This window comes from Anarhichas minor, unplaced genomic scaffold (genome assembly GCF_050575085.1).
Source record: "Anarhichas minor isolate MPS153535 unplaced genomic scaffold, ASM5057508v1 ptg000040l, whole genome shotgun sequence".
NCBI lineage: Eukaryota > Metazoa > Chordata > Actinopteri > Perciformes > Anarhichadidae > Anarhichas > Anarhichas minor.
This window is the reverse complement of record NW_027466486.1, coordinates 15,410,365-15,427,695: the sequence shown is the minus strand read 5'-3', so window position 1 is coordinate 15,427,695 and position 17,331 is coordinate 15,410,365. Positions and strand designations below refer to the sequence as shown.

General features: G+C 42.7%; 1 protein-coding gene across 1 annotated transcript; it reads left to right on the top strand.

Moving 5' to 3' along the window:
• The first annotated feature begins 1,453 nt into the window (after positions 1–1,453).
• On the top strand, positions 1,454–3,142 carry LOC142968369 (tripartite motif-containing protein 16-like). Its single transcript, XM_076108203.1, has one exon. It carries the CDS (start codon positions 1,463–1,465, stop codon positions 3,140–3,142), a length of 1,680 nt encoding a protein of 559 aa, XP_075964318.1. The 5' UTR covers positions 1,454–1,462.
• Positions 3,143–17,331: the final 14,189 nt, after the last annotated feature.

Here is a 17,331-nt window from a genome sequence, read left to right as displayed (position 1 = left end):
CCCATCTGGACTCAAAAGACTCATATGTGAGAATGCTGTTCATAGACTTTAGTTCAGCATTCAACACCATAATCCCACAAAAACTCATCTTCAAACTTGACCAGCTGGGGCTCAACACCTCGCTGTGTAACTGACTGCTGGACTTCCTCAGTGAGAGACCACAAGCAGTACGTGTCGGCAACAACACCTCGAGCAGCATCACACTGAGCACAGGGGCCCCTCAAGGCTGTGTGCTCAGTCCACTGCTCTTCACCTTGCTGACACACGACTGCACTACAACCTACAGCACCAATCACATGGTCAAGTTTGCAGACGACACAACTCTGGTAGGTCTCATCACCAACGACGATGAGACCCACTATAGGAAGGAGGTCAGCCTTCTGACCACGTGCTGCAGAGACAACAACCTCCTTCTGAATAACAGCAAGACCAAGGAGATTATTGTTGACTTCCGGAGAGGCCACACTCAACACCCACCACTGACCATCAATGGTGCTGATATAGAGAGAGTGAGCAACACCAAATTCCTGGGGGTGGACATCAGTGAGGACCTCTCGTGGACAGCCAACACAACATCACTGGCAAAGAAAGCCCAGAGGCGCCTCTACTTTCTCCGCAAACTGAAGAAGGCAAGAACACCACCACCCATCATGTGCACCTTTTACCGAGGCACCATTGAGAGCATCCTGACAAACTGTATCACTGTGTGGGGCGGAAGCTGCACTGACTACAACAGGAAAGCCCTGCAGCGCATAGTGAACACAGCTGGAAGGATCATTGGTGCCTCACTCCCCTCACTCCCCTCCCTGCAGGACATATACGACACTCGCCTCACCCGCAAAGTGACCATGATTGTGCGCGACTCCAGCCACCCCTCACACAGTCTCTTCAGCCTCCTGCCCTCTGGGAGAAGATACCGGAGCCTCCGTGCTCGCACCACCAGACTCTCAAATAGCTTCGTCCACCAGGCTGTTAGGAAGCTGAACTCTCTGAACTCTCTCCCTCCTCTCTTTTAAGACTCCCCATGTCCAACTGCTGCTAAATACAGATTGATAGTTTTTTTGTTTTTTTCTCTTATTATATATATATATTGTCTAAATGTTTTTTAATCTATTGCACTGTATTCACTTTATATGTTTATATCTTGGACTAGAGAGAAACGTCTTTTCAACTCCCCTGTATGTTCAGTACATTGTGGAATTGACAATAAAGCAAACTTTTGAACTTTGAACTTCTTCCTCCTGCTCTCAAACACAGCCGGTTCATCTCTGTCCACATATTTCCTTGTTCCCTCCCCTTCAGATCTACAGTTTTAAAGATGGGTGTAACCAGCATGGTGGTGAAGCGATAGAGCTGGCAGGCTCCATTCACTGAACAAACACATGTTGTTCAGATCAGAAGTCAAAGCAGAGTCACTTCTAGTGAAGTGAAACTCAGACAGTCGTCATCACTGAGAGGTGAAATGGCGCAGAAAGGAGTTCAGCTGGATTGGGAAACCTTCTCTTGTTCCATCTGTCTGGATCTACTGAAGGATCCGGTGGCTACTCCCTGTGGACACAGCTACTGCATGAACTGTATTAAAACACACTGGGATGCAGAGGATGTGAAGAAACTCCACAGCTGCCCTCAGTGTAGGCAGACCTTCACACCGAGGCCTCTCCTGCTGAAAAACACCATGTTAGCAGTTTTAGTGGAGGAGCTGAAGAAGACTGGACTCCAAGCTGCTCCTGCTGATCACTGCTATGCTGGACCTGAAGATGTGTCCTGTGATGTCTGCACTGGGAGGAAACGGAAAGCCCTCAAGTCCTGTCTCGTCTGTCTGGCCTCTTATTGTGAGAAACACCTTCAGCGTCATTATGATGCGGCGCCATTAACAAAACACAAGCTGGTGGACCCCTCCAAGAAGCTCCAGGAGAACATCTGCTCTCGTCACGATGAGGTAATAAAGATGTTCTGCCGTACTGATCAGCAGTGTATCTGTTACCTCTGCTCTGTGGATGAACACAAAGGCCACGACACAGTCTCAGCTGCAGCAGAAAGGACTGAGAGGCAGAGAGAGCTGGAGGTGAGTCGACTAAACATCCAGCAGAGAATCCAGGACAGAGAGAAAGACGTGAAACTGCTTCAGCAGGAGGTGGAGGCCGTCAATCGCTCTGCCGACGAAGCGGTGAAGGACAGCGAGAAGACCTTCACTGAGCTGATCCGTCTCATGGAGAAAAGAAGCTCCGATGTGAAGCAGCAGGTCAGATCCCAGCAGAAAAGCGAAGTGAGTCGAGTCAAAGAGCTTCAGGAGAAGCTGGAGCAGGAGATCTCTGAGCTGAAGAGGAAAGACGCTGAGCTGAAGCTGCTCTCACACACAGAGGATCACAACCAGTTTCTACACAACTACCCCTCACTGTCACCACTCAGAGAATCTACAGACTCGTCCGGCATCAATATCCGTCCTCTGAGCTACTTTGAGGACGTGACGGCGGCTGTGTCAGAAGTCAGAGATAAACTACAGGACGTTCTGAGAGAGAAGTGGACAAATGTCTCACTGGCAGTAACTAAAGTGGACGTTTTACTGTCACATTCACAAGCAGAGCCCAAGACCAGAGCTGAGTTCTTAAGATATTCAAGTGAAATCACACTGGATCCAAACACAGCACACACAGGTCTGTTATTATCTGAGAGGAACAGAAAAGTAACAGCTATGAGAAAAGAACAGTCTTATTCTAGTCACCTAGACAGATTCACTAGATATTGTCAGGTCCTGAGTAGAGAGAGTCTGACTGGACGTTGTTACTGGGAGGTGGAGTGGAGAGGAGGAGGAGTTACTGTAGTAGTCGCATACAAGAATATCAGCAGAACAGGGAGCTCAGATGAATGTGTGTTTGGATGGAATTACAAATCTTGGGCGTTATATTGTAACAAAAACAGTTTTATATTTTGGTACAACAAGATCCAAACTCGCGTCTCAGGTCCTCAGTCCTCCAGAGTAGGAGTGTACCTGGATCACAGAGCAGGTATTCTGTCTTTCTACAGCGTCTCTGAAACCATGACTCTCCTCCACAGAGTCCAGACCACATTCACTCAGCCTCTCTATGCTGGACTTTGGATTAATTCTTTTGGAGCCACTGCTGAGTTCTGTAAACTAAAATAGACAGAAGTGATTTAAGGAACAGCAAATACATTTTTGTGTTTTAATCCTGAAACTCATTTTGTCTCCATCATTGTCGCTTCATTGCTCATTTTTCATCACCTGTCAATCAAACATTGAGGGCGTTACTTTGACATCTTGTCATTATTGTTGTGTACATGTTTGAGTGTCTTTAGGTGGAGCTCCTTCCTGTGTCTGTTAAACCATGGAGGCTATCACTGCTCATGATGGTCTTTGTTGACCTGAACTGATATTTCTCTTCATGAAAATGTAAACTGCTCTGAGGTTTAAATGTTTGATAAATATTAGTATTGATGTATTTGTTAGTTGTTGTTTCTCTTCCACTGCATGGCTCTTAAAGAGAGAAATCACCAGAGCTTCTTTTATCAAAGAGATTTAGTTCTCAGCACTCTTTGTAAAGATTTCTTTAAGTGAAATTATGTTTATTTTCTATAACAGATTAAATGTTGTTCTTGTTGTTTTCTTAATGGTTATACAAATCAGGTACTATGATGTATTATATAACTAATTATTATAATCATAATCAATAAGTAAATCATTCATTATTCTCTTTCACATAACTGAGATTCTGGTCAAACAAATAGATTATGAGGATGAAGTGAATGTGTTCATGAAATCATTGAACAAGAGTCATTGAACAGACTTTACTGATGGGATGTGAACAAACTGAAGGTTTACATGATGAATAAAGTATTTCTTGATTCAAGAATGAACAAAGTATTTTCTTCTTGTCTTATTTACAGGGTTTCATACAAAGCTGATGGAGAAAATGTGAAACTACTATGAGAGTATAACTGAGTCAGTTTTCCTCCTGAAACACCACAAAGTACAGAGTTCATGTTTAGAGCAGAAGAACATGAGTCAGTCAGTCTCTGTCCTTTAAACTGTCCTCACTAAAACATCTTAGTCACAGAGAAATGAGCAGAGTTTTATATCACGTGTCGCTTCTTACAACCAACATTCTGTTTGTGTACTTAGTCAATAAAGAAGATTTATTACACTGACATGGAAAAATATATAAAAATAGTGAATTAATTTGGTGAAGTTTGGGTGTGAATAAGTTGTATTGAGTCCTCCTCACACACAGGAGACAACAGATACTGATGGAAGTTCAGAATGAGGCTGTCATGTTGGTTCAGTGTTTATCTGTCACCTCACAGCCAGACCATGTTGTAAAGTTTGAATCCAGACTTGACTCAAACTTCTTGTGACTCATTTTGTCCAGGGTGAAATCTGTCGACCCACCAAACAGCCTGCTGAGATCAAGAGTTTCTCTAATTTATCCTCAGTTAGTGTGGCACTGGGTGTTTGAGAAGACAGGGAAGTATTAGCCCCCCCCCTATTGTTTTGAATTCAGTAAGAGCTAAGGTCTCAGAAACCAGTGGCAGGCCGTGCATTTTATACCTGGGCCTTCACTGCTGTCCTGCAGCTGAAACACAGCTACGGTTATTATTTGTTTCGTGTAAAAATGAAGCCAACACCTGTAAATACACTAACTGCAGAGAATACGCCGAGAGTGCGTCTCCTCTCTGCTCTGACTGCTGCGCGAGGCTGCTGTGAGAGAGTCCGCCTGTGAGTGCTTTGGGGCGGCGGAGGTGCTCACGGCAGCACCCGCTGCTCGTTCACGACAGTGCAGAACGTACGTGCTTTAACGTCAGAGTCAAAACACCAGAAAATTCTCCAACAACACCAGAACAAGTCGCTAGATTTGTCGCTAGTAACTTTTGATAAAAAAGTCGCCATGAGGGTTTGGAAAGTCGCCAGATTTAGCGAGAAAGTCGCCAAGTTGCCAACACAGGCACCGGCTAAATATGTCCCCAGAGCAACATCGGACGTAACAATGGTTCCTATCATATATTAAACCAAACAAAAATCCATCTTCATAAAAACAAGTTGTACAAATAATAATATATAAACAAGCATATTAAAGCTACTGCAGATGTAAAAACAAACGCATTTAACTTACCAGAGCTGCTGTTCACTATTTAAAGATAAAGTCCATCCTCCTTTCTTTGTTAATAAAGAGTTTAATCTCACGGTTATTCAGTACATCCGTCCATTTTAGTTCCAGTAAGAAGTGCTTCTGGATTCATGGACGCCAGTGAAGACAGTCGAGTCTCCCCAGTTGTATTTCTTGAAAACATTTAAATGCGTTTGAGGCTGAAAATGTTCGCTCAACAGAGGCAGCAGATATTGGGATTGTCACCGCCCAACATGTCAGGCTAGCCCAGTGACCAATCACGTATGGCTAAGCCAGCTAGCAGGCTCTGGCACGTCAAAGAATACGCCCAACATGTCAAACTAAAGATCTGATTGGTTGAACACTATGACAATCAACAATATCGTCCCCGTTCACTTAAAGTGCAAAGGGATTCACTTGTGAGTCTGCAGGCCTCGGGCCTCTCTTCTTACCTAGAGACACAGAGGTGAGATCTGATTGGATAAAAGCTCTACTTAAAACAAGCTGCACTGGAAGCAGAGCAACTGAGGAAGACAGTAGCTGTGCATTGAGAAAATAAGATAATGGGAAAAATATTTTTATAAATTATAATACATGTAGTGTATTTAAGAAAAAATATTAAATTATAAAATAGCTATAACTTTGTGATTCTGTTTAGGCCAGCAGAGAAGGCTTTGCAGGCCCTGAAGGCCCACCACTGTGTTTAACTAACCCACACTCACACACACACACACGCACACATAACTCATACACACATATAGGCTGTGCTGTTATGTTCATCTCAGACACACGTGGTGTGTAAACGCGGCCTCTATTCTGTGCCTCATTACCCCATTAAATAATCGTGGCATCGCCTCCATTTTTGTAGTTTTGCGTAACGTAATCACATACGAGACTACATTCACCATTTGGGTAGTTTTCTCTCTCTTCCACCATTTTGTAGTCTCGAGTGGTGTGATCACTTACGAGAGGCTTTGGATAAAAGCATCTGCTAAATGATTGTAATGTAATGTACTGCGCTCAAATTCAATACTTCACTGTTCACTACTAGTTCACTAATAGTACCTTGACTACTGACATTCTGAGTGAACACCAACTTTGAGACTCAATTTATTGTTTGGTTATTGGTCCCTGATTTTTCTAATAATCTCATTGATATTAATACATTTATTAATATGAATTATTTACTTTTCATTCTTGCTGATAATCAAACACGCTCCTGCCAGATCCCAACAGTAGCAAAAGACATTTGCAGCAATCGGCTAGACTGAAAACAAACCTTACCTTTTCTGTTGCAGGCCACACACATTTTGGCTTTTGTTGAGGCTAAAAAACTGACATCCAGAGAAAAGTTTGCTCTCATTTTCAACCGGAGCGTCTACAGATTCCATACCTGATATGTTATCATCCAGTAAAGTTACACACCATGCGAGATGAATTTGTGTTATTAGGATGACTTGGGATTGCTCACTATTTAGACCTGTCTCACAAGAACTACAGACACATACTAAATAGACAGATAGAGTCTAATTGAGAGACACAGAGCACTGTAAGTTAGTTATCCTTAAAGATCGGAAGTGTTGGGGCTTCAAACGCATCAAACACAGTGAGGTGGTGAATTGTAAAACTCCTAGCAACCCTTCAAGACTAGAGCCGAAGCACAATGACATCTCTACAAACTTTATGGTCTCATATGTGTGCAACAAAGGTTCAACAGGCATGTGCCTGTTACTATTAAATATGTAATATTAGTGGTCTAATTGCATGAATTAGAAGAAACAACGGTTGATTCACTAGCTGTTTGAGCACACCATAAGTCTCCACTTCTGTCTCCAGTTAGGGCTGAATTCTGCACATGTGAAGGGAGAGTCAACAGCTGCAATCTAAGATGCTAAACTGATTCCACGTCACTGTATGAATAGCAGCCTGCTGACATGACAGCTACTACACAGCGTAACACAGGAATGGCAGATATCCCAGCGTTTGTTTCCATGCTCAGGGCCAGGTTAAAGTACTTCTCTGCAGCGCTGCAGGGTCAACTACAATATATCATTATCTTTGTTAAGAGCAAGCATGGCGAGGATGTGAAGAGGAGAGAGTCTGACAACCTTCATATCAAAATGTGATGGGAGTGACATTCAGCAATGAGGGACGATAACTTTTTAGGTCAACTCCACACACACACACACACACACACACACACACACACACACACATTCAGTCATTAATTAGACAACACCCTGCCATCGGCTCAAGATGTCTGTTTGAAAAATAAAAGAACGGATGGAAGAAAGGGAGGAAGACTATCTGTCTCCTGATGAGGCCCGTACCTATGAGCTGACAGGCCTGCTTTGATGCCGCCATCGCTCCCTCCCTCTTGTTCCACTTTTGCTGATATGTCTGGAGAGAGAGAGAGAGAGAGAGAGAGAGAGACAGCAAGGCCTTTGTCAACATGAAATGGAGGCTTTAAGTGAGCAGAGTCATGCCACATATTGTGATTGAAAATATCATAAGGAAAAAAAAAGCTCTCCACACATGTCAGCAACAAAGGCTGTATTTTTTTGTATTTTCTACTGTTACAGGGGATTCAAATATCTGCTGTATGATGAGCTGCCTCAGTAAACCTGGCAGTGTGTGTGCGTGTGTGTGCGCGTGTGTGTGTGTGTGTGTGTGTGTGCGTGCGGTTCAGCTGAGGTGTGTACTAAAACTTGGGTAATCATTTGTGCCGTTTAGCTGCAAGGTACATATTTTACATATTTTTGTTTGAGGAGTTTAGTGTGTGTATTATTTTCTCAAAGCGAATCAATACATGAACAATTGGTCACATGACGTGTGTAATGTGAAAGGCGTCACTGGTGGTAACGAACCCACTGAGAGTCATCGGCCTCCCCTGCTCAGCTCTGTGGTGCATTTTAGTGTTTCTCAGCTCAGTTTTGGTTTTACAGGTTTTCTATGCTGATTAGCCTCAACACTCTCATCAAGCTGCTTTTACTGAAAAACGCTAAGATAAACCTACTGTACTCTACCTGCAGCAAACAGCAGACAGACTCGCTTAGAGACTAGCTGGTGAACATAGTTGAGCATTCAACAGCTAAAGAGAGAGATAGTTTTCTAGCTAAAACGATAAAGACAATGAATATTGGAGTGGCCACATGGCCACATGTCTCTGAATGAATGCTAATGTTGGCCTGCGTCATGCTGCATGTGTAAATAAGCGGTGTTGCTGAGAAGTTCCTCACGTAATTTTTACAATCACTGTTGCTTTAACTCACTTTGCACAACACATTTTCAAATCATCTCACCAGCAGCATTGTTTTGAACCACATTGGCAGTATAGGAAAGGTAGCGTCAGTCTGTCAGTCCCCTTTGGTCCAGACTCTAGACAGACTTTTGTGTTAAAGGTCCTGTGTATAGGCGAATATGTTAGCAGGAATGGAATAAAGTATTCATAAAGTTTTCATCGTTAAGAATCGTTTTGTTTTCCTTAGCTTAGAAGCTCTCCATATCTACATGGGTACGGGGTCCTGTTTACGGAGTCTGCCATGTTGCACCGCCATCTTTCTACAGTAGCCCAGAGCGGACAAACCAGAAAGAACCTCTGTCATTTTTATGTTACCTGAAGGCCACTGTAGTTTTCCGTCATGCTTGGAAAGGGAGCAACCCAAGAAAGGGAAGGGTGAGCAGAGGGGTATTCAGTTGGTTGCAATCTGCTGCCTCACCACTAGATGAAATGAAATCGTACACAATGATCAGCGTATTTACATTGTTGTACCATCTTTACATTTACTTCGCCATAACTGCAAACATTTTAAAAATACCTAATTTGGACTTCAACTTTTATCCGTCTTAAATGATGTTTTTCCTTACACTGAGCAAACTTAACAAGGGTTGAATTAACATATTTCAGTCAGAGGTTGATTAGGTTTAGCGCATTCTATCAATCTGTTGATTTTTTTTTTAGATCAATCATCTTGTCCATAAAATTGAGAAAAAAAATCCTAGAGCACACTTTTACATCTTCAAATTGTTTTTTTTGTCCAAAACAGTCCAAAACCCAAATACATTTAATTCACAGTTATGTATAACAGAGAATTGTAGCACTAGTTAGGTTTTAGGCCACCTTGACCTTTATGTAAAATCGCCTAGTTCTAAATAGAGTGACTGAGAGCATTTGTTTGCACATAAATAAGTCCAAATTTCCCATGAGATCAGACTTGTCTGTGTGTGATCTTCCGCCTCTCTCTCCCTGATGAGGAGCCTGCTAACTAATGGCCACCGTGTCATCAGGGCAGTTAGTGTGTGTGTGTGTGTGTGTGTGTGTTGTGATGGTCGCTGCACACTGATCTCCATGCTGCCTGGCCGCGACCCAGCGCACCCTTGTCAGTTTAGGTATTGTAAAGTGGCCACAGGAGGTGGCGAAGCTCAGCCAGCGCTACGCCAGCAGCGCTCGCCCTGACCCCAGGGGCCAGGACAGTGGTGCCTCTCTCTCTCTCTCTCTCTCTCTCTCTCTCTCTCTCTCTCTCTCTCTTTGGGGCCTTCATTAAAGACAAGATGCAGAGGATTGATCACCAAGGACACCTCGGACACAAATGTGCAGCACAGCCTGTAAGACACACACTAAATGAACAATGTGTGCAAAGCAGGCTCGGAGCATGAACACATGATTCCATTATGAGGGACAATGAAAGTGCACAGTCGAACATGTGCACGGTGCCCCCCCCCCCCCCCGCACATGGACGCACACAGGATGTAATTAAGCAGCGCAGTAATAACAGCAACACGTTCTGCCGCCAACAAGATTGCATCAGCAAGAGTGGTGTTGAAAGGAAAAAGCAGGGTTGCGTCACAAAAGCAGTGATGATTGGGGGGGGCACAGCCCTGCTTACCTGCAAGCACCAACATGAATATGCACCGTAAGCATTCTTGAACATGACGCAACCACGCCCAATCAGCTGAGCAGTGAGGATGAGCATCATGGCAAAATGTTTGGCCATTTGTTTTCCTTTACATGTCAAACTGCAGTATAATAGTATAATGTACGGAGGCCCTGAGAGCTCAATGCGCAGCAGATGAAAACGCTGAGACACGCTTTTTGATGCCATGTTCTGTGGCTCATGAAGTTATTGAAGTCGACTATCTGTCTGGGTGGGTAGAAAACCTTAGCGAGTGGCCCAATATTTAGCGGCCAGATATAAACATGTACTATAGAAAAACCATGTAACGTTACACCAACGACAAATTGCAAGTGTACAAGTCACAAGATAAACAATCCACGATAACTGAGGTCACGAACATCGAAAACCACGATATCGACTCATAATGAGTTTCAAAATGTGCTCTACAAACATGGCATTTCTGTCCAGTGGTATAGTCAACACGCTTAATAGCTTGCAGCCATTGACACCGCCAGTGTTTCGTTTTATCAAGTGAACTTGTTGACCGGTGACTCTCATTCGAGTGCGTTGTGGTTGCTCGTAGAGACAGAAGCTGTTGAAAACACCAACAGAACACGTAGGTGTAAAAAGCTTTAAAAGGCTTGAACCTATTTTAAATACAGACTCGTGTGTTTATTATCAGTTACTACGAGCAATCACAGATGCTTTTGGCTTAACGTCACCAGTTAACACGGTCACTCGTTAAACTGAAACACTTGTTCTGTAGAATTTGAGTCCGCTGTTGGAATATCAATTCTGAACATTGAACATGCAACAACCAGACATGTTGATGCTGGAAACTGTTTTGATTGAATGTTTAAAGCTTGCTAACTCATCTGGATGGCCACATCTGTTGCTAACAAGTGCACGCATATTTTTGATGACATCGACTGTGAAAGTGTCTATTCGAATTATTTACGTTTTATTTTATTATTGTCTATTTTATGAGACATTATATTTGTATTGTTAATTTATGATACCCCTGAGGCTTTTTTAATTTCTTTTTTTTTCATCTGTTATTCTCTCTGTTTGGATTGTTTAACTTGTCTTAAAAATCTCAAACCTGGAGCTATTTGTTACATCTCTACTAATAACAGTACTTGGTGTTGGGATCAGCAGCAGGATAATTAATTGCAAAATGAACCCCAACAGGTTGAGCAGGACATTTCACAATAATGACCTTTAGCTGTATCCCAGTTATTACTCGGCTACCTACTAAAGAACACCAAATATTGATTTAAAAATAATTGTATTGATTTTAATAATGATTTTATTGCTTCCCCCCCCCCCCCAAAAAAAAGCAGTGTACAGAGATCAGAACTGTGTCCGTAGCAATGGGCTCTTACTCATAGCAGCGGTCCACTATAAAGACATAACAGACTGTAGAATGCCAGAATCGACCAATCCGAATCGAGTATTCAATAAAGCTGTGTAATGACGGTTATCATCAGTGTGTAAACAGACTCACAAATCAGAAGTAAACTATGAAACATCATCAGTCATTATGTTTTTGATATTTGGGCTGGGATTCATAAAGCCTTCCAGTGTGTCCCCAGCTTGACAGGCAGACAGTCGGATCGATACAGACAACCAGGACACTTTGTGTCCCTTGTTCTCCCCCGGCTAACACGCCTCCATGAGGAGAGGCCTGCAGCCACGCCTGGAGGAAGTGCTGGCTCAGCAGCACCCTGACTGTCTGACCAGGACCCAGGGACCAGCACCATAATGTGCTTTTAATTGAGGACTGGGAAGCATGGTGTGAGGCAAGGTTTCTCAACACATGTTCCAGGGTTACTGCTGAATGTGTAGTAAATGGGATTTATGACACGTTGTCCCCCTGGTAGTTGCAGAGGGAGTGATATAAGGTGACGCACAGATGTGGGGATGTCTTGTTTAGCAGAAATTCAAAGCAGGGTCATTTACTGCTTTTTGTTGTGTGTTTTTTATTTGGCATTTGGTGTTTTACAGTTGGCAGATCGACAAGGGTGACAAACTGGTGCTCTGTAACCATGACATACTGTGGACTATAATCCATTCAAGGCAGTGACTGCTGTCCATTTTCATTTGCATACATTTCAAAAAGTAGCGTAACGGTGGCTTAGCTGTCCCGCACCACAAATCATGAAAACCTTCCAGAGAGACACACCCTTGTAATCAAGCTGTTCTTCTTCACGCATCATGAAGACAACCCTAAAGCCCTGCGAGCCGCCCTTACAAACAGTAAATGTTCTTTACACCCCACAATAGGAACGCTGAGATAGAACACAGAAATGCTTCCTTGTTCATTGAGATGGAATCACCCCGTTCACACGGCCGCTCCTTCTGGAGCACGAGAGAGCTCAGCAATCAGCTCTGTAGATTACGTTGTGTGCAAAGTTGTGATTAATTGCAAAATAAATGATTTTCATTTTGTTCCTACCCATTTACTATAACACATAATTCCAGTTAATCACAACTTGTCATCATCTCTAATGATGAGATTGTGCTCACCACTTTACTTGCTGTGATCAGGAAGCACAGCGACATTGCCAGACAGAGTCAGACGGGCAACAGACACGAGCAGTCAGATGATCAGTTTAGGAAAACGACTTTGGAAATGAAGTTGAACAGTGAAATTATTACGCAAATGGCCCGTAGAAAACCTCCATCACAGTTTACCGACCCACTTCCTGCTTCAGCTTGGACTGTAGTCGTCTGTACCGTTGGCTTGTTGATCAGACGATGGTGTGCCTGTTCGTATTTCCTGACCCATCAGATTGTGGGAATTATAGCTGCGTGTATGTTTCATAATACATTTAAGAAATATATAAAAAGTATATTTAGTCAATACTAATGCATCACATTGGGCCTCTTGCAGCAACATTCTCCTAAATGTCCCTCATATTTCCTCTTCATTTTCTGTTCAGAAAAAAAAGGAGAAGTCAACTCCAGATGCACCGAACCCTCTTCACCATCGAACCCCGCTCTGACCCTATGCCGAATGATGAATCCCACTTGATCATAAATTGGAGGCATGTGAAATTGAGGTACTGTTAAATAGAAGAAAAAAAACTTCCACATATTAAAAAAAATGTCCAGAGCGTCAGCACTGGAGCTATAGAGGAAAATGTCAAAGCATCGACGAGCTGTATGCAAGCTGAATGCACGCAATACTGTACAAGAGTGTTATTGTCTGAATCGGAATGAATGGACCAATGGTATTTCTGTAGTAATCCAATCATTATAATTACTAAAACATATAACAATACAAATGTAATAATATTATATATATATATATATATATATATATGTATATGATAATCTTTTATTTTCTTCTAATTTAAACCTATTTGTCCTTGCGTATTGTAGTCTATAAGACAGCTGTTGATCACTTGCTGTTCCGATTGTAAAGCCCCTTGAGGCAAATTTGTGATTTGTGGGGCAATATGACTTGAAATTGACTTGACTTGAGTACTTGAGTAAATGCACCTAGTTGTTTCCCACCACTCATTACACCTCTGTGATTAGTGTTCTCTATGGGTGTGGGTTTGGAGGTTACTGGTATGTCACAGATGACGGTTGGTGACTCCTCCAGTTAACTCTGACACACAGTCAGCCAGTCAGATGCAACACACAACATACAACACACAGATACAAAAGGCACTAAGAGCATGAACACCAAACTCATAACCCATCATGTAAAGCAGGGGTCTCAAACTCCCGGCCCGTGGGCCGAATCCGGCCCGCCACGTCATTTTATGTGGCCCGCGAATCCGCCAGCAAAAAAAAAAGAAGAAAAAAAATTGTTTTTTTAATTTGACTTGATAATAAAAATATCCCCATAGTCGAAATTATGAGATAGAAAGTCGAAGTTATGAGATAGAAAGTCAAAATTATGAGATAGAAAGTCAAAATTATGAGATAGAAAGTCAAAATTATGAGATTGAAAGTCAAAATGATGAGATACTTAAACACACAGTCACAGAAGCAGCTCTTTGGCTGGTTACTGTACACTTGATATGAAATGTATTGTGAGTACATTGAAGACTACTTTAAACGTGTCTTTACAACACATGAAATACTTCACATGGGATTGTGCAAACGCACCCTTGAAAGGATTTTAAGCATTGAACAAAGTTATTGTAATAACTTGTGTTTGATATTTGTCTTTGTTATGTTCTTTAATAGTTTGACATTTGATAGAGTAATGTGGGTTTCTTAACCCTAAATTAAAAGGATTTAAGTTATAATAACAAATGTGCTTAAATATATTTTACATTTATATAACTGCATGACAATATTTTAACACTTGAATAAACAATAATCAAATGCAGAGACAGTTATTTACCAATATGTTAGGGAGTAGTTACATTTACACAACCGGCCCTTTGAGGGCGACCATGATGCTGATGTGGCCCGGAGTGAAAATGAGTTTGAGACCCCTGATGTAAAGTCAATGCTGAACAAACACTCTCACCCATCAAACTGTCACATGACCAGATGACAAAAACACACCCAGTGTGTGTGTGTGTGTGTGTGTGTGTGTGTTTTCTGTTAACCACCAGAGTATTTTGTTCATTTCCATACAGTCAGAAAGACAGCAGAGTGATGGCTCTGCTGTCCCTGAGGATCATCCCTCTAAGACATGTAACGCTCCTGGAGACACTCGACCTATTTCAACATTAACATTTCCTCCTTTTGTTTGCTTTCATTCACCGAGCTCTCGTCACATTGTGAGAGTGAAACGAATAATATTCAGAACATGCTCTCTCATTATCTGTATAAACCTCTATTCTGAACACTGCAAATCACCTCCATCTGAATAAATCATTTTGTCTCAAATATAGTCTTTTATTGTATTTAAATACATAATTTTACCATGATTGGCAGTGGAAGTTCAGAGTAGAGATGATGGATTGCAAAAAATGTTCCAAACTGAGTTGTGACTCGTAACATGAGTATCAATTTCAGGGTAATGATAAAATAAGCATATTTTACAGGTTAATATCTCGAGCTTCTTTGTTATTAAGCTCCAAGTGCCACGTTTCCTATATTAGGTTTTAATAAAGTAAACTGCATCAGTTGACTTCACCAGTAGAACTCCTGGACTTTGGATCAAACTTGCTGCTAAGTTTCTATAATAATTTAAATTGCCCTAGAAGTCATATTTATAGCGTAGACTTGTCTTGAAAAATGGTTTCGTGTCCAAAAGATTGTTTATTTGCATATTTCATTGGATCCCCATTAGCCTCCACCATAAACCACCCTAACACATTGAATATGCCTAAATAACAACAATGAAAGCCAAACAAAAAAACCATCTCATACCCACCTAGAATATATATAACACCAGATAAAATTCATGAAAAGTAAGGCAGTAAAAATGAGTCAGATGCATCCTCCCCTCAGTTCAAATGGAGATACTGGTTTGTGCGAGTGGGATGTCTCACACTGCAGTTTTTGCTCAAGACCCGTGGTCAACAGGTGCAAGGAGTTGATGAGATTCTGCCCCCAACTGGAGAGAACAGACACTGCTACCCCCAGTGGGACTCCTTCATGAGGCTGGACCATCAAAACACAGTCAAAGTCCAACCCATTCTCACTCCCAATTCATCATCTTCCACCAAGGAGTCAACATTGACTAGTAACAAGCATACTTATTTTAACCCAAACCAAGATTTTTGTCCCCAAACCTAACAAAGTACTTTTATTGCATAAGTAAACCTAAAGGCCAAGTAAACCTACGTTTGAAAAGACACTATGCATGTATGGAGTGGGAACTGACACTGCCAAAAGTGACGCTAGAGGAGAACCTAGGCGCGTCTCAGTTTGAAGCGTAGGGCCGCTGCCCAAGCGTCAGTATGTGTGTGTGTGTGTGTGTGTGTGTGTTTAGAGCTCCGGCTGTAGACCACCAGGCCACCGTCTGCTGATACCAAACGGTGCACACAGACACATTTGTTAGTGTACGTGGTGTTAACGCCCTCGCTACGGACACGTTAATGCCTGTGTGCTAGTGTGTACTGCATGTGTGTGAGTGCGTGTCCCTTCTCCCACAGGACGCCCTTCACCACGCTCATAATGAAGTCCCATGGAAAGAATGGTGGGAGGGGGGAGTGTGTATGTGTGTGCTGTTTGTGCATGCGTCCGTGTGTTCCCCTTGTTTTTCTCCCCAGTCGCCTTTTGAGCCGTGGCCTTAATTGGGAGCCCGAGCGTCCAATTAACAGCGAGCCAGCGCAGCCGGTTGGTACGGCAAACATGCGGTGGCCAAATATAATGTTTTCGTCCCGAACCCGGACCCCTCCCCCGACCTCCCAAACCCCCCGCCCAGGGGACCTCCTCTTAGCTAGCAAGACTGCATGGGTTAACAAGTTTCTGCCTGGCGCCTCGTCCACTCCACTTCACACTTCACACTTCGCACCTTGAGAGGGGCAAGTTTCCTTTCCAACCTGTGTCCTTTGTCAACTGTCCTGCATCTGGGTCACAAACAAGGAAGAGCAGTGAGTGAACGGAGGGGGAAGATAGCAGGGGGAGGGTGGTGGAGGAAGAGGACAGGCGGGGAGAGACTAGAGGATGCTGGGGAGTCCCTCGGTCCCTACTTCATTAAAACCAAATAAAAACGGGAGGTCATTTATCTCTTTCCCTGCAAAGCCATAAACACAAATAGGTTCACCGTGGTCCTCCCTCTCGCAGCCTGAGTATATATCACAGCAGATAAAGCCGGCCCGTGATGATAGCTTGTATTCAATTGGAATGTAAGTGAAATTTAAGATGGCTGATATGACTGGAGGGGTGTGGAGCCGCTGTGTTGGTATGTTTGCTGTTTTGTGTGCGTGAGAGAGGGAGATGAACCTGCATCTTTCTTTTCTTATATCCTCGTCGGAGACGACACTAAATCACCACTCCAGTCTGAATGATGAGCGCTGCTGCTTTTCATTCTGCATTCATGTGTATTGAAGTGAATACTGGGGTATAATGTTGGAGATCAAATTACAGTATACTAGGATCAGTGGTGGGGCGTCAGGGCCAGCAAAGCCTTCTCTGCTGGCCTAAACAGAATCACAAAGTTATAGCTATTTTATAATTTAATAATTAGTCGTAAGTAGTCGTCGTGACGTCACCCATTGGTTTATTTTTTTGTTTTTTGTTTGCGGACTGCGGGGGAGTGACGTAGAGATGTATATGGCTCTGATAGCATTAGCAACCTGTCAATCACAGTAGCCCCGCCCTAAAACACACCCTGCTTCATGGTCTATCTGACTCTAAATGGACCATAATCTACTAAATGAACATCATGCTGT